At 42.4% G+C, this 17,902-nt stretch overlaps 1 protein-coding gene across 1 annotated transcript; it reads left to right on the plus strand.

Moving 5' to 3' along the window:
* Positions 1–219: 219 nt before the first annotated feature.
* On the plus strand, positions 220–17,388 carry LOC104079101 (thrombospondin-4-like; the record flags this gene model as incomplete). The annotated part of the gene is made up of 8 exons (XM_009581003.1): positions 220–423; positions 4,607–4,854; positions 5,940–6,045; positions 11,171–11,253; positions 11,852–11,903; positions 13,248–13,420; positions 16,543–16,680; positions 17,311–17,388. Coding segments are annotated over 8 exons (1,082 nt in total), but the record flags the coding sequence as incomplete, so codon positions are not given.
* Between the last annotated feature and the right edge of the window lie 514 nt (positions 17,389–17,902).

Here is a 17,902-nt window from a genome sequence, read left to right on the forward strand (position 1 = left end):
TGCCAGGGAGGTTGGACTAGATGATCTTTAAAGATGATCTTCATATTGTTAATTTTTGTTTTCGTATTATTTATTTTAGGTAGGACAACTTGGGTTCATTTTAAAGTATCCGTATGAAAATAGCGAAGAGTGTACGATCTCCAAAGGGTGGCTTCAGGCTACATTCTTCTTTGGTCATTATTATATTTAAATTGCTGTTGAAACTCGCTTATTTTTCAGTTTTTGATCTTCTTCCGTATTCCAACAAGCGAGTGGTAACGAACTTCTTGCAACAAGCACTTGGTGATCCTATGCTGAATGAAGTGTACTTGCTGTCAACGTTCAAACTGCAGCCGAAGAGCACAGCCACCATATTTGGTCTGTATTCATCAGCTGATAACAGCAAGTATTTTGAATTTACGGTAATGGGACGGATGAATAAAGGTGAGTTGTTTGGTGTATGTAAGGGAAAAGTAGTGTTGGATCCGTAGTTATTAGTGTGTCAGAGATGGATGTTGAAAACTGTGTGATTGACCTTTGTGCTTGAGTCATTCCTTTTGCATGCTGTCACCACTTAGGCCCCCCCTCACAAGGTAAAAGTATTGGTGACATCCCCTCTCACTCCTCTTCTCTTCCCTTCCTCTCGCTGGATGCTGCTGTCTCCTGGTCAGGGGAAGCTGACCTGACAGTCAGCTGTTATCTCTGCTCTGCATGGTGCTTGCTCTAAGCAATGCTGAGAAAGGAGGAAAAAAATGGAGTATGGAGAAAGGAGTCAATTTGTGTTTTTTTTTTTTTTTTTCTTTTTTCCTTTCTCCCCTTGGGACAATCACTGGTTCTTATTACTCAGGAATGTGAGGGACACACGCACATGCCGCTTCATGCATATGAAAGGCAGGTTCTTGTTCTGCTGACCCTGGAGGTTAGATGTGACTGTGCAAGACAAACATCCCTAGCATTTACAGGATCTTCTGGGTGAATTCAAGTGTTTGTTCTCCATTTATTGAAATTAGTTAATCAGGAGTCAGAGTAGGAACTTTAGCAGACTTTTAGAAATGGAGAGCTTTAATCGCTCTCTAGACCAGATCTAGGATATATTACAATTTTAAGGTTCAGCAAAAAATTGTCGAATGGTGTAAATTATTGTTGCTCCATTGACTTCACCACTGCTATGACAATTTGCTGCTGCAAATGTTGTAGTTGGGCAGCTGAATCCAATGTACTGAGAAACTCTACTGAGAAATTTAAGTTTACACATAGGAAAATTATTCTATATGGTGAAGAAAAGCATACCTTTTGCTTGGGGAGTTTAGGGAAACGAGTTAGATAAACCTTTGGTAGTTTTATCAGGTCTGCCAAAATCCTGAGGCCGGGGAGTAAGAACTTTTGTGCAATGTGTGTGTTGGGGGTGGGTAAGACGCGGTCACACAGCCTTATCAGTAAGTGTCATACAATTCCTAACGCTGACTTACCTAATTGCTAAATAAATGATAGATCACACATACTCCCTCTCTCCCTCACACACACACAATTATGTGTGTAAATGTTATACATATATATAGGAATGCATATGTATACACACAAATACGTGTGTATACATACAATTTTGAACATATCAAACTCTTCTCTTGATTTTCAAGAATACCTGCATGCCTCATGGTTACTGATACGCTTTAACTAACAGACTTAAGAGGCTTTCTGGTGGAAGGTTACGTGGCTTCTTTTGGTTTTGTCCTCAGGATGTTAGTGTTGTATTTGAGAAGTGTCTCTGACAGGACAGTGGCATATAGATAAGCAGCATGAAGAAACTTGTCCTGTCGGTGACCAGTGTTGAGCAGATGGGGGACATCTATAACCTACCTGTTGTAAAGGACTGATCGAACAGAGGGCGGCTTTTTGCAGCAAGGCTTTTCCGTGGAGGTCTCTTTGCCTCCTTACTACTTTAGTGCACCTTGTTTAAGGCATATGGCAGCGTGCGAGTAGTAGGCGGTGTTTTTACATCTGATTTCTCTGGAAGTGTCAAGTGTCCCATATGGCTACTTCATACAGTAAGTTAAACCACATCCAGGAGATCATCATGTGAGCTGAAAGTATGGAGCGTGGGGGCTGTTTGTGATGCTCTCAAGACTGGAGGTCATCACTTAAGTGGTGAGCCAGCGTTGGCATCTTAGCAAAATGCAGCGTCTAAGTATCTATGGTTTTGGACGGGTGCATATGTGCATAGTGCTTCCTTTGCATGGTACTTCCACTTATGCACTCAAATCTGATCTAAGTGGCCCAAAGCAGACCTTAGTTATCCTTTGAAGTGCCACATTTGAGAGCTGTGTTCCAAATGCTTTGCTCATGTTTTGGTTTTGCTGTGATATACCTGATAGTAAAATGTTCATAACGCCTAAATGTTTTTAAAGCACAGATCTGAGTTACTGGGCAACTGCTCAGCTTGCTTTGGTTAGACCAATGTATTTTTCAGAGGCAAATAGCATCCATGGGTTTCTTATCCTTTTTGAATGATTCCTCTAGGGAACAAACGTCAGTAAGTGCATAAAGGTGATGTAACTTAACAATTCTGTGAAGCAGTTCCTGTTTACTGGCAGGATTAGTAGTTTCATTGAAAATCTGTTTCTTAAACAGTACAGGTGAGCCACTTACTCTCACGAATGTTAGTGTAGAATATCCTAGCAGCAAACACATAATGCAGGGGCTTGCATGAGTTAAATCTTTCGGAGACAGAGGCTGTGGTCCAGCAAAATCTCCCTTCAAAAGCCTACTCTAGTTTACCAGATGGATATTTGGCTGAGGAAGGAATACTTGATCCTGTTTCCAAGCCAGACTGCTCCTTGTCCTGAAACTATTCTGGCAGGGTCTGTTCTGGGCCCTGCCACCATCTCATCTCCTCTTTCTTTCTCTAGCTTAAGTCTGTGTTTGGTCACTCTGAACGCAGGGCCCAGATCCAAAGACCTTGCTTTCATATGACCAGGCATGCATAATATTCACGTAAGTAAAATGTCTGCAACGTACTCTGTCATGCCAGATCTTTGAGTTTGCCAAGAAATGCTACCTTTTAGCAAGTTACTGGTGACCTCATGCACCTTTGCGGAAATCTCAGCTCTGGCAGTGTTTTGACATAGACAGCAGTGAAAACATTCCTGATATTGATCACAGCTGCTGGGACTTTAGCACTAGTGTAGCCTTTAAAGATGGAGACATACCCTGCCCCGTTCATGCTGGTATAAATCTGGATTAATCTGGATTATTTTAATCATTAGACTAAGCAATTAGAAAAATAGTAGGGAACATGTACGCAGTAACTAAGGTGGTCACCGACAAACAGGTATCACAGCATCAAAGAGGGTACATTAGTAGTGGAGAGATGGGAAGATAATTTGTTAAATGACTAGAAATGGGATGAGTTCAGTAGGTGTTACTAGCTCTGAAGCTAGTAAGAGTTTCTCCCTCCACTATACCCACAATTTTTGATTGACCTCATGTTAATATATGTGTTTCTTGAAGGTCAGAGTATTTGTGAGCTCTCACTTGATGCAACAGTAGCAGCCCTCTGTGAACTTCAAACAGATGTTCACCAGAGCCAGCAGTTAACTGTTTAGGTGCCTGGCGCCTGTGCAGCTTGACTCCTCAATGCACGTAACTGTTACCATGAGGAAATAAGGGACATGCAGGCTGGTGATCGGTGGGATCTTTGAAACAAGGTCTGTCTAATATTGTAGAGTAGTTATGCACTGCCTAGATGCACGCAGCTCATTGCTTCTGCAGATACGCATTCAGAGAGCCAGGGAGAGATTTTATGGAGAGAACTAGCTAGCTGGTCTAAGAGATTTAGCTTGCAGATCCTAGTTTGCCAATCCAATTTCCGTAGGAAAGAGACATTTTTTCAATATTACGCAGCGCGTAAGAATTTTTGTTTGTCTGCTGTTGTGTTTTTTGATCGTGCATTTTACTTCATAAAATGAGAATTTGTGTGAATTATCAAGTAGGTCATTCACTAACGCCTTAAAAGAGTTGAGAGGGGGCTTAGTCATTTTTAGGGGTGGAATATGTCTTTTCTGCATTATATTTTGTTTTTACTTACTGTTTGTTGCAGAGAAATTCAGGATATTGACTTGGAATCATGCTTCCTTTGGTTCCTTTAATGATGCGTTTGGATATACTGTCAGATGGCTTCACTGAATGAAATGTGCATCACTGAAACGGATTTTTTCTAGTTGTACGTTTCTGCTGCAGTGTTTCTAGGTCTATCAGACATGTACTTGCCAAAGTGCTGACTGCAGGCTTTCCGTTACACCCTTTATCTCTACCACTTGTATTTTAGCATGTTATGGCCTGTAAGGTGACATTGGTTAAGCCAGTTAGAGAGGCCTGGACAAAGCAGTGGAAAACACTGTGCAGGCAGCAATGCTTTACAAATGGGGAGTCATGCAAGAGTCCTGGTAATCCTGTTCTGAGAGTCAATGTCCCGTTTATTATTACCATTTATATCTGCATATGGGATGCATTTACAAAAGCTGACATGTGGAAAAATACCACGGCAATTGCAGATTTCCGTGGGATCTTCCTTGATCAGCCTTGGGTTATCTGCTACGCTCTGATAGTCCTTCTGTGTATTTTGTACTAGTGGTGCTGCGCTATCTGAAGAGTGATGGGAGGTTGAATTCGGTGATCTTTAGCAACATTCAGCTGGCTGATGGGAAACCCCATGCTGTCATCTTGTGGCTGAGTGGCCTGCAGCAGGGATCGAGCACGATAGAGTTGTATCTGGACTGCCTGCAAGTAGGTGCTGTTCAGGACCTGCCAAAAGCATTTTCAGCGCTGTCTCAGAGGTCGGCGGCAGTAGAGTTGCACACTTTCCAGGAGAAGCCACAGGTGAGCAGGAAAACTGGGAGCAGGCCGAGCACTTAGAGGGATCACCGGGGATTCTCTGGATCACTGAATCCAGACCTCAGCCCTCGCAGCAGCCAAGCTCTGTACAACGGTGCTTCAGTAATACTTGAGTATTAACTTGTGAAATAAATGTAAATGTAAGTTCCCTGTGGTACACGTGAAATCTTAGCTTCATTGAACCCAGTGATAGTTATGGTATTGGTTTTAAACACAACTTTTAGTTTATTAAGAAGAAAAACACCTGCCTCCTTCACTTCAGTCTAGGTGTTTCTTGGGGACTGGACTTTTCGCAGGGATGCAGTAAGGGCAGCTCTTTGTCAGCTTCTTACAGCTGTTCAGTATGAGCGACGCTTGGCTGTGTATCTGGCTTTCCTTTTCATGATAAGCCACACGAATTAAAAAGACGAAAGAAGGGGGGGACTCACGTGGTGCGAGAATCCAACCCCCATCTGTTTGACCACAACAGTTTTTCTTCCTCTGTGTGCCAACCAGGGCTTGGCATAGGTTCCTGTCATCTCCCTGTCGGCAGTCCGAGGTAAACAGTATCTTCCACAAGCATCTTCCATCATCCAAAATATGCATTAGAAGGTGCAAAGGCATTCTGCCCTCAAGGTTGCCCCCTTGCTTAGTTTCATTGCAGGCCTGAAAATGAGCCTGTTTATATGGAGAATCACTAAGGTGCCCACATTCCTGACATGAATGTTAACCTCTTTGAAAGGGGGGAAAAAAGACTGCTTTGGTTTCAGTTCAACACACAAAAAAAAATCATTCTTATATGCCATGGATATAAAAATATGTGAACTTCCTGGTATGTGAGATCATATGAATTGGAATAGTAAAAGAAGGTTCAAAATAAAACCACAGCTATGAAAATCTGCAAGGCAAAGATTAAGGATTTTATTACAGTTCAGATGGTGATGGGTGGCCCTGAAGGGGATGGTGTAGGAGCCCTGCAGGCTTAGGAAATGGACAACCTCTCTAAAAAATCAATTTATTTTGTCTGATATTTCACATTTTTTTCCACTGTTGTACCAGAATTGTGAGCTCTGTTTTTCTTGTGAATCCAGGATACCCTAGAAGAGCTGAAGCTGGTAACTGGAGGAACACTTGCCCAAGTGGGGAACCTGCAGGATTGTTTTCTTCAACAAATTGAACCTATTCCTCAGTACACCGGTAAGGCCTGCAGCCAGAAGATAAAATTGTTCCTTAGGATGCCAGTGCAAAGAAGCTAACGTGATGAATATTAAAAATGTGGAGAAGCTCTATAGACAAGTAATAACAATTGTTTGACTGAATTACAGCCATGATAATTTCCTGTAAATGTTTTAGAAATAGCTCAGTTTGGAGAGAAAACAGTCACTGCTGCTGGTGATAAAGCAATGAGTTGTTGTCCTAGTGAAGGAGGAGTTTGTAAATATTAAAAGAGGCTTTTTAGCCTAATTTGGAAGACAAACTTTTGTGATCATGATCTGTTTGTGTCAGCTTAATAATATTTTAATGTTCCAGTTGCAGACAGGAAGTAGTCCTAAATGCGATACACTGCTACAGGCTTTATGAAAATTGATAGGTCTTGCTAGTGTATCCATCTATCTGTGTGCTTATCCACATGGCCAGTATTCAGCTTCTGTTGATCACTGGAGTGTCCCAGAAAGGGGAGGAACAAGGCGTGAAGAAGGACACAGAAGACTGCAGAGCGTGTTGGTGCTATGGCCCCAGAGCCTGTGGGTCCGTGTGGGAAAAGCCATTGCAAGGCAGCCATTAGTCCTGCTGTAAGTGAGCTGAGGCTTTTGTCACCTGCTGGGCTGGAAATCTGTTCCAAAGCCAACTCCTTTTCTGCCTGTGCTGAGCATTGTGGAGACTGAGTTGGGAACAGAGAGGAAAGGAAGGAGGTGAGGCTACTGGGATTCCTGCAGGTCCCCAGGGCGTAGGTGCAATCCCCTGTGATGGGCAAGGGTGCTCTCTAACCTCTCGACACAGCAAACCTGGGCTAGACTGCCCCATCTGTACCCTTCCTAGTCCCCGTCGATCTGCCTTTATGCTGCCGGTGTGAGGGAGAAGAATGGGTTCACACTGTGCGTGCAATGTGTTAATATGTGACAACCATGGGGGAAAAAAAAGTGAGTTCAAGGTTTGAAATAGGATCCATGAGAAGTTCTCTCTCTCGCACCCTTTCCTGACCCCCCTACCAAACCCAGCCCTGCAGCATTGCTACTTTTGATTAGAATAGAAACAAGAAACACAAATTTAATACGAGAGCATTTTGGGTACATTACATGAATGTAGGCGTCAGTGGTGTGCAGTGATAACAGAATCTGTTTGCCTTTTAGCTACGTACATCCTCCGTTGCACATGCTTCTGTTTTCTTGCTTCTTAACATATATACACCTAGGCAAAAAAATACAGAGTTTTATCATCGAAGGTCTCTTTTTTTTCCCTAAATCAACAGGCATTTGCACGTAGAAGGGAAGGGTAATTCAGTGTTTCTTCCGGGAAAAACTCACAGCTCTGTGGGCGAGGTTTCCAGGTTGGAGACTTGCAGCTTTCTCATTTGTAACTTTTTGCTCATTAATCAGTAATACAAACGGTACTAATACAGAGAGATATTGTCTCTCTCTGGCTGCCTCCACCTGGCTGAGCTTCTGAAATTCAGTGGCTTATAACCTTCAAGTGGAATTAGTATCATATTAATAATAAAACAACTCACATGAATATATTCAAAGTCTACATAGTCAAATCCAGCAAAGGAAAAGGTGCAGATGTTCCAACAGCAATATTAACTCAGCTGCCTTGCACTTTGTGTATGCTTCATGATGCCCTTTTACAGGAACGATATATCAGATAACCACAATTTTGTCTTCAGCCAGAAAAAGCTGGAATGCAAATGCGTAGCTGTATAGGGGTGTGAGACCTATGTATCTTGGTAAAAGCATGTGTTTTCATATTAATTGGAAAATCCTTGGAAGAGGTTTGGACCTGAATAACTGTACATGGCTTTGACCGTGTGCCTGATCATTGCTCACTGCTATGGCAGCAGGATTCCCACTGTGTTCAGTCTGTGAGGCTGAGACAGCTAAGCAGTGTAGATGAGAATATGATGATCAGACAGAGGTTGAACATGTATATTTGGATCTTCCATGTGGGTAGGAAAATACAGTGCAAGATGCACTGAGTTTGGTAGATGAGATTAGTATGCTGCCTGTAATCATCATCACAAAATCATTCAGGTCAGAAGGGATCTTTGGAGGTCATCTAGTTCATGTAGGGTACCTGAACCTGACATAGTGTAAAAAAAAAAAAAAGCTATGTTGCACCAGACCAAAGATTCTTTTAACCTAGCTACTGTTAGAGACAGTATGCCAATATAGACCCAAGGGCAAGAGTGTAAGAGAGTGGAGTTATAGTGTGTCTTTTCCCTGAATGCTTTCCTGTTCTCCAGCAGTTCATGGTATACATAGCTCTCGATTCACAGGTGCAGTCTTTGTGTTTTGTACTCAATATATGTTTCCTTCCGTGAATCTGTCCAGTCAGTTTTGAATGCATGATCAAGAATGTCTCCTGGCAAGAAATTCATCACATGTCTGAGGAGATACCTCCTTTTGTTTGCTTTGAACCTGCCTCTTTGTAATTCTGCATGCAACTTGTATATGCAGCTTCTTCGGTGGAGGATTATAGGTTGACAGGAAACTGTTCTCTTGTCAGCCATCATCCATACTTTAATCATGGCTGGATCTCTGGTCAAGTAACAGTCTTTTTGAATGACACTTCAGGACTCTGACTTTGCCAGATGGGGGCAAGTGGGGTGCTTGAGCCAGTATTGCTCCCAAGAGAGCTAGAAGTATCTATGAGGCATTTCACTAGCAATTACGTAAGCTAGTGTTTGTGCTAGTAAGTTGGCCCTGCCTGGGCCAATTAGCTGTGTAATGAAGTTGGTCGCCTGCTCTAAATCCAAGGCCATGTACTGGAACAGGTTGCTCAGAGAAGTTGTTGATGCCCCATCATTGGAAGTGTTCAAAGTCAAGTTGAATAGTGCTTTGAGCAACCTGACCTAGTGAAACATGTCCTTGCTATGGCAAGGGGTTGGACTAGATGATCTTTAAAGGTCTCTTCCAACCCAAGCCATGCTATGATTCTATACTGCAAGGTCCTGGGAAGAGAAAGACATGGTAGCTCCCTGACATGACCTCAGGCTTACAGAGAATACACATGTCAAGGGACTTCAGTTCCCTGTTAAACAGTAATTCTTCAGATCTGTCTCTGAATTTAATTATTGCTGTGAAAGCTATTCTGTTACTCAGGTTGTTATTGATTCAGAGTATAGAGCTGGGGACTGGCTGAACTGGGGAGTTGCCTCAATAGGTGGGGTATGGATGAGAGAGACTACATAGTAGGACCAAATAACTGTATAGCTTACCCTGCTCGCTCCTGGGAAAAGCCACCCACAATATACTGTGGACCAACAGCTCCTGAAAGGCCTCTTTGAGTTCTTACCACTGATCACCAGTCATTCTGCTGCAGGTGGGGCCTACCGTAGGACTTGGCTTTAAATGGAAGAGAAAAAAAAAAAAAAACCACAACTATGGGAAGTCATCTGTTTCTGCTCTGCTGTCTAAATTTGCAAACAGGACATGTAGTTCATGGCAGTATAAGCTGTTTAGTCCACCTTAAAGTTTAGCAGTCTGCAAAACTTAGCTGTACGGCATAGACCTGGTTTTGATTTAGACGCTAGCCGACAAACAGCATCTGAAATCTAGAGAATTTTTTGCAGATCTCAATCAATAATGCCTAAACCATTCTTTGTGTAAAAAAACCAAGCAAAACAAAACCAGACCCCAGCATCTGTCCCAGCAGCCTGCGTGCCAAGTTCCACTATGGGATTCTGAAATACCCATGATATTAAGTCCTGCTGCCTTCCTCCCAAATAAAAATAAGGCAAGGTTAGGACTAGAACAGAGGCAGGTTCTGCAACAGGTGATTCCCGAGTCTTTAAACTTGTTCAGTGTTTTGATGAAGTGAAGAAAACGTAGTATGTGAGGAGTTGCACAATTCCCACTGGAATGTTGGAAACAGTTAGACATGCTTTGAAGTACAAAACAATGAGGTAAACATTAAGAAAAGCATTTTTCATATAAGCTTTCAATACTCAAAAAGTAACACATGAATAAACCTCCCTGAAGCCATTGGGCATAATATCAAAATATCCTGCCTGCTTAGAATGTAAAAGAGCGTATATTTGTGAAATTTGTTTTGACATACAGACTTAGAGAAGTAAGCAAATACTGCTCCAGAGAGCTACAAACTCAGAAGTGAGTTACAAACAGAAACTGCTATGAGCTACTGTGCTAAACATGCTCTCTGCTTCTCTGTCACTGGGTCAAAACTAATGTTTCATTTAACAGCTAAAAGTCTCATGTGAAGATCTTGGGTTGGTTCTGGTCCTTCCCTATGACTCATTACAGATGTAACTTTTGGTATTGTCTTAGAGGTCTTTAATTTGTTACTATTGAGAACTGGCTTTGGTATAAGTTCATAGCGTGTTGAGTAGATGTTTTGTGAGTCCATACAAACTCTGCACCTTCCAGAAGCAAATGCAGCCATGAAACTTGTGTACAGTGTGATGAGCTGCCTTTTGGAAGAAAAGCCAAATGACTGTCTCAGGTATTAAAAGCGCTATTTTCGTCAGAGCAGGCACTCTTCATGCATGGTTGGAGCTGCAGAGTTAGCTTGCTCAGAAAGCTGGGTAACTTCACTTTGAAAAGTGTGCAGGAATCAGTTGTGGTGACATGGAATAAACTTATGGAGGGTGACTTCTCACTGTATGCACAGGTACTTCATGCCCTGCCTTGCCCTCCTGTCCCAAATGGGTTATCACAAAAACCCAGTCTTAAAATCCTAAGGTTTCACTTAGGGTTGCTGTTCTTAGGCTTGGGGAGGAACCAGTAACACTGGCGGCATTAGTTACCAGTGTTGTTAGGTCTTACTAGAGAGCCTTTACACTGAAATAATGGTAGAAAAATCACAAGCTGCTTTTCTCTCTGTGGAGAGGTTTCTGTTTTGCTGGTTTCTGTGGTATACAGTGCAGTTCAGTCCAGAAAAGCCTTGAGTTTATGCAAATTACACTATAAAAATTGGAGCTAGATACTGTGTTTACTCTAAGGATTCCTACAGGGCTTAAGTAACAGTAATGTCTGCCCTCCTTGGCTCTTCACAGTGTTTCCATCTTGTATCTCAGAAATTGTCATGGCAAATGAAGGAGAGTTATGAGCATTGTGCTCTCTTTTTCATTGCTGTTTCCCTGCAGGTGATTTTAATAGGCAGCTGATGGGTCAGATGATGCAGATGAACCAAATACTGGGAGATGTGAAAGACCTTCTCAGACAACAGGTACTGTGTAAAGGCTTCAGTGTGAAATATCCCAAGCTTGCCACTTTTGACAGAGTCGGGGCAGAATTCACATAAGCAATAAACTCCTGTGTAGAGTTCATTGCCTCAGAGGCATGATACAGTGGAGAAGAAATAACCATGTAAGTCCTGGTACCCTGTGCTCGCTATGGAGCATCACCGAATGTGGGAGTGTAGGGGACTTGCTTATTCAGATCCAGAAAATCTAGTGTCTTAACTGGAAAGGAACTAGAGTAGCCATCCTAGCCCACTGTTAGATAGAGGTAGGTCTGTTGCACAGAACTGAAATTGTATTTGTTCCACTTGCTTGTGGGTGTCAGAACTGGAATCGCTGGTGGCACATGCCTTTAGTAAAGACCTTAAAGGTCCCATTGATGAAGGCCGAACTGAAGTACAACCACTATCACTATCACTGTCCTTAATTTTATGGAGTACCAAGAGCATCTCATTTTAGGATAGAGTACCTATGTTGCATGGTTTGAGTGGCATCTTGGGGAAAAATGATAATGGTTCTTCTGGCAGCCAGGTGCAAACTGGACCTGCCTGTATCCAAATAATGTTTATTTTCTATATCCTCAAGGTCAAAGAAACAACTTTTCTGAGAAATACCATAGCTGAGTGCCAAGCATGTGGTAAGTTATTGCCTGTAAAAGGCAACCAGATGAGATGTACAGTCGTTTTAAAACTAGTACTGATTGCATCAGCTTTATGTGGTTTCTAAGGAGTACTTTTTAAAAAATACTGTGTCGAAAGTTCTAGCTGTATTGGACACAAATTTAAAACAGATTTTCATTAGAGAAAAAGCTTTCCATTTCCATAGACCTGACAATCACTTGCTGGGGGATAAAACCCAGTAAACCAAGCAGTACCACTCACCCCTGTCAGTTCTCACTCTGCCACAAAGCTGTGCTATGTGTTCCTGGGGAGGGAGACATTGCCTGCCAGGTATCTCATGAACAATCTTAGTAGAAGAACAAGGGAGGAATCATGTTCTGCTCTAGCTGGTATTGTCAGTCTAAGGAAGATCCTATGCAGTCCATCTGAAAGTTGTCTGATTCTGAGTAGGCAGTCACTGGTTAACAGCAGTAAGACCCAAAAGATGGTCTCCATTTTTTCACTAAATGGAGGAAATAAATGCTTTCCGAAATGCCACTGCATGGCCCTCCTACACCACTGACAATCAGGGGACACATGCAGTCAGTATAAAAACTAAAATACTCCCTCACTGGGTGGGACGAAAGGCCTTAAACTCATCAGGCCTTTTAGTTGATTTCTTCTCCCAGTCTCATCAAAACTCAAGCTGAGCTCCAGCCAGGTTAACCTTTATGTGTAAGTGCCAAAGAAAAAGTCTTTAAATCCTGCATGCATCAGTACCAAGGTTCAGCACCTGCCAGAGTCTCAGAAAACCTTGGTTTTCCCCAGGGCTGGTCTCTGTACACCTAAGCCAGCGTATTTGCACTGGCTGCATGTCCTGCTGTTATGTCCTGCTGCGTGTTCGTGGGCTGCCAGCTGCTGTTTCTTTATTTCGCTTATTTGTAGACTGTCAGATACGTTCTTGTGAAACCATGGCACTGTTTTTCTTATGAAGTGGTAGTGTTGCTGATTTAGCCAGAGAAATGTCTTGTACCATCACACTTGAGTCCCTTTGGCTGTCTGAGGTCACTGGCTTTCAGAGTTTCCTCCCCTGGCCAACAACAGATCTGTAGTGGGACTAACCTAGCAGGAGGGCTCCCATCTGTAGCCAGGTGAAGTGTGTGGACCTAACAAAAGAGCCTTAATTTCCCCTGTCTGGGGACGCAGCAAGCTGCCCAGCATGAAGTCTCTTCAGCCACAGCACAGCTGATAGCAGTGCAATGCAGAAACACGAAGCCCCTGCTGCGCAGCGTCTTGGGGATCTCTTCAGAGTGCTTGCCAGCTGAAAGCCGTGATGGATGTTTCTTTCAATTGCTGAAACTGTTGTTCTTTCTGCATTAAAGGTTTGGGAACTGTGAATTTTCCAACTCAGCTTCCTAGGCGCAGTAAACCCAAATGCGAAGTTAATTCCTGCTTCAGGGGAGTCAGGTGCATGGAGACAGCAGAAGGATTTCAGTGCGGTCCCTGCCCTGAAGGGCTCACGGGAAATGGAATTACCTGCTCAGACATTGATGAGGTAAAACAGTGACTTTCACTGAATTTAAAAAAAAAAAAGGGGTGAGGGGCAAAAAAAAAAGCTAAAAAGCAACTGTTTCATACATATCAATGGGTTGCTGCTGCTTGCTATCTTCAGCATTTGCCGACTGCTTGCACAGTGAATATTAATTCATTATGATTTGATTCTACTTCCCTATTTTGCTGTTGCTGCAACTTTATGGAGGTTGTATGTGTGAAAACTTGAAATACCCTGGTGAGTTGAGAAATACTTAAAGGAGTTTAATGTTTGAAAAAAACTCAAAAACAACCAAAACAAGCTTTTGCTGTAGTTGTTCCTATTCCATAAGAAGATGCAGTAGCTTCTGTTATAGGCAGAACTGCAGAAGCACTTCTTGTCAATATGGGCTTTGTTTCTTTAAATCATAGTGCTCCTGAACCAGCCTTGGAGACCAAAGTCTTCTCTTCAACCCAAACTGGAGTAATGTTTTCAGCCTTACCTTAGAAGTCTATGAAAGAAAATAAACATTTATTGTTATTGTTCCTTTTACTTCTTTATGGTTGTGTTGAAAGCTGATAATGTTGACTTAAATCTTTTTCTTTTTCTTGTGCTATATGTTAGAAATTCAGAGCTTGCTTGTATTGAGGACTGAGTTAATAAATTTACAATGTCTTAAATAATTAAATAAAACCTGTGTTAATTGGAATGTGACACTTACTCAGAACACAAACAACAAAACCGCTTAGAGCTTCACTGCATTTTTTCTGTGTGATGATTTTTGCCATAACTCTTTAGTGATTTTTGTGGAAAAGCACCTGGATGTAGTAGACCGGGGAACCCGGAGAATTAGGTCATTAACTGTGCCTGTGGATAACACAGTACTACCAAGGTACCTGCCTAATGATGTAAAACAGCAAAAGCAATTCCTTTTTTCTCCTTCCTAGCCAACAGGAGGTGTGCTTTGACTGCTCTTTTGGTTTATTCCCTCCTGTAGGCCATCAGCAGAGAGGATGTGATGTGCCCAACTTATATTTGTCTGTGAAAAACACTGTGGAGAGAAAGTGGGTTGAGTGTGGCAGTTTCCTGAGTTGTAGGCGATGTCTTTTGTTTTGCCTCACATGGCACAGACTATGTCTGCTGCAACAGAAGGCGCAAAAAATGGAGGTGAAGCTCTGAAATGTGAATGCAAGAAGTGAAGCTGAGACAGCTGTGGTGTGAGTTTCATGCCACAGACAACCATGGTGAGAGACTCAAGCCAGCTTAGGTGGAGCCCACCAGTACGGATGGGTTCCACCTCCTGAGCCATACCCAGACTGAGGCAGAGCATGGCAATAATCTCCTCCCTGCCATTTTCAGGGTTGGAGCAACTCTACGCGTGACAGCAGTGGTGGGAAAACAAACTGAGACTGGTTTGTAGTGGCCCAACATTAACGTGGTTTTCTGTGAGCAGTCAGGCTCTGCCACTGGAGATTGATGTGCCTTCATGTTCCTGCCACCACTCCACATGGCAGACCTGATCTCGCATTAGAAACAGCGAGGAAATTTTGCCAAAATGGTGTCATAGAGATACGGTCTTGCTTAAATGAGGTCTTTACGTGGACACTGCTACTAAAGTGCCACCTAGTCTGGTGCGGTTTTGTTCACCAGTAAATATCTCCTTTAACAGCTGGATTTTCACTTATGGTTGCGCAGAGGGAAAAAAGAGGTAATAAATGGCAATAGCTTTTCATTGTCTAATAAGAGGGGATGTGTTATTTGTTTTCCTGAGTTAGCTGACTCTAAGAAGGAAAGTGTTTGGGTTTTTTTTTTTTTGAAAGCTTTTTAGGAATCTCTTCTGGGAGAGCACCTTTCTACTGAATAAACTATTTCTGTACTTTCTAATAACTGGCATTTAAAAAGAAGTTAATGTACAAATTCTGATTAAAGATAGGTCTAGAAACTTCCTCACTAAGAGCTGCTGTCATCTTTTCTGAGGCTGTTAGCATCTCTGCAATATGCTCCCTTATTCGTTACCAGTTTGAAGACATTACTTTCATATGCTGAAACCCTGCGTCTTGGGAGCTGCAGCTCTGCTCTGTGTACGGTGTAATTTGAGTGCCCTCTGCTGCCTACAATAAAAAATCCACAACAAATAAGGAGCACAAAATGTCTGTCCTAGGTTTTACATTTCTGTCAAACACACTTTGATATTAAACATACCTTTTCTTGCTCCCTTGTGTGAGCGTTTGGTTACAAGTCGTATGTTTGTTGTAGGTGGATATCTTCTGGCTTGTTCTCCCTCCATCTTGCAGATGTTTTTCTCTTAGCAATGGAGGAGGGAAAAAAGGCGTATTTTTAAAAATCTTATATATTTCTTTCTCACATTTCTTATTTATTGTTGTCTTTGAGCCATACGCATCATGATGGCACGTTGATGTTTTCGGTACTCTTACAAATATTACCTAGCAGCTAGTGTTGATGTTGGAGAGGCAGCACTGCAGGATGTGGTTCCCAAACTGGCACCCACAAGGCCAGTGAAATGGATGACAGCTGTTGTGTTAAAAAAAAACCTTGTGAGGCAATGAAGCGAATGGTGCCTTCAGGCCACGGGTGATGCTGTGGGCATGTGGTATTTTGGGAGAAGTGCTAAGAGTTGTCTGTGGGCCTCTGGTCTAGAAATGTGTGGGTGCCACTGACATATCCCTGCTCATCTGGCTTATGTTTGGGTTACTTCTGGCTATGAGATTTACCCAAATATAAATGAGGGAAAATGCTGCTGCCACTTCTGTGTGTGCAAAACACAACTGCAGGACCATTTGGTGGGTTGGAGTTACGCGGCTTTCCTGATGCTGTGGTCTGGACCCTTGCAGGGGGCTCTCAGCCTCCGAGGGAGTTGAACCTGTCCAGCAAAAGGAAGGATTGGGGATGAGAGCTTAGGGCTATAATGGAAGATTGCAAATGTTACTTAAATTACAGAGATAGCTGACGACCTACTGGAGTTAGAAGTACCTGCAGAGACTGTTTCCTCTGTAAGCCAGCTCTGAACAGAAGACATACAGACACTGCATGTAGCATTGCCTTTGACTGAGAGGTCTGTGCACGTAGTCAGAGTCTGGATGTTACTGAAGCGTGAACGTGTGCTCGGTTCACTTTTTTCTTTGCAGTGTCGTTACAACCCTTGCTTCCCTGGAGTGCGATGTGTGAACACTGCTCCAGGTTTCCGATGCGAGACCTGTCCCCCAGGATATACAGGACAAACTGTGCAAGGGATAGGACTCAGCTATGCCAAGAGCAATAAGCAGGTGAGTGGCAGCATCTCTGTGGCAACCGCCGTTGCAAGGTGCTGGTTAATGTCAATGCATCTGTATCACGTTTTATTTATACTTCAGTCATTCCATAATTGCCTTGTGCAGTTAGGCAGAGCTCAGAGTGTTTCAATTAGAAGATCCGAGTTGTGTTTACTTGGCTTTAATGGAAGTATTAACAATCTAATACTCAGGACTGGTATGGAGACAAGAAAAAATGTCATTATTTTCATAGGTATCACTGATCAGTTTTAAAGGGGGCTCTGTTGAGTTCTCTAAACTGGCTTTGAACTAGGAGGAGTATGATAGAAAAGGCCTGTTCTACTGTCACGTTTCGCATGTTCATGTCACGCCCTACAAGGGGAATATAGTTCTTGTCTAAACTCTTGGTGCGAACCAGAAGCCATCCTAAGGTTGAAATTTACTGTATCACAGTGTCTCTTCAGGATTTATATCTGTCTGGAGATCCATTGGAAAGTTAGTTTATGTGTATGTCTGTGCCATTGTGAGAGCGGTTTCAGGAGAGGCTGTGACTCTTTTCTAGACTTAAACTTCAGTGGCTTTTCTTCAGACTTGGATCTGAAATTGACATTGTTTTTATTACATGTTGATTTGTTTTATTGCTAGGTCTGCTTAGATATTGATGAATGTCAGAGTGGTGGACTTGGACTCTGCGTTCCAAATTCCCATTGCATAAACACTTTGGTAAGCACCTTTTCATTTGCGGCTTTAAGAAATTGATTGTTTTAAGATTCCATGAGGCTAGGATTGGATTTATTTTTCTGATTGAAGAGCTGAATAATACAATTTGTTTGTTGGCTTCATCGAAACCAAAGAATCCTTTCCTCTTTTCCTGACTAATAATAAAAAAATCAATACTTGATTTGTCATTAACGTATGCACCTGAGCTGTATCCTTATCACTTTCCCTGAGGAACAGCAGAACTCTTCTCTCCACGTCATCCAGTTATGTGTGTTTATGAGTATATTATTGCAAGGAACCTGCTTTGAAATATCCCTCTAAATAAGTACAGAGAGGAGGAGAGCTGCAATGGGTGCAACACTTTTAATACCCATACATATTAAATCCAGGAGAGCAAGCATAGCAAAGGTAGAAATGGTTTGAAAGATGTTAGGATCTAACAGAATGGGCATACAACCATTTTAATGCTATGAAGCAAGTTGGAACTTTCACTTAGAATCACAGAATCATAGAATCA

The sequence above is a fragment of the Fulmarus glacialis genome, unplaced genomic scaffold (assembly GCF_000690835.1).
Source record: "Fulmarus glacialis isolate BGI_N327 unplaced genomic scaffold, ASM69083v1 scaffold7587, whole genome shotgun sequence".
Lineage (NCBI taxonomy): Eukaryota > Metazoa > Chordata > Aves > Procellariiformes > Procellariidae > Fulmarus > Fulmarus glacialis.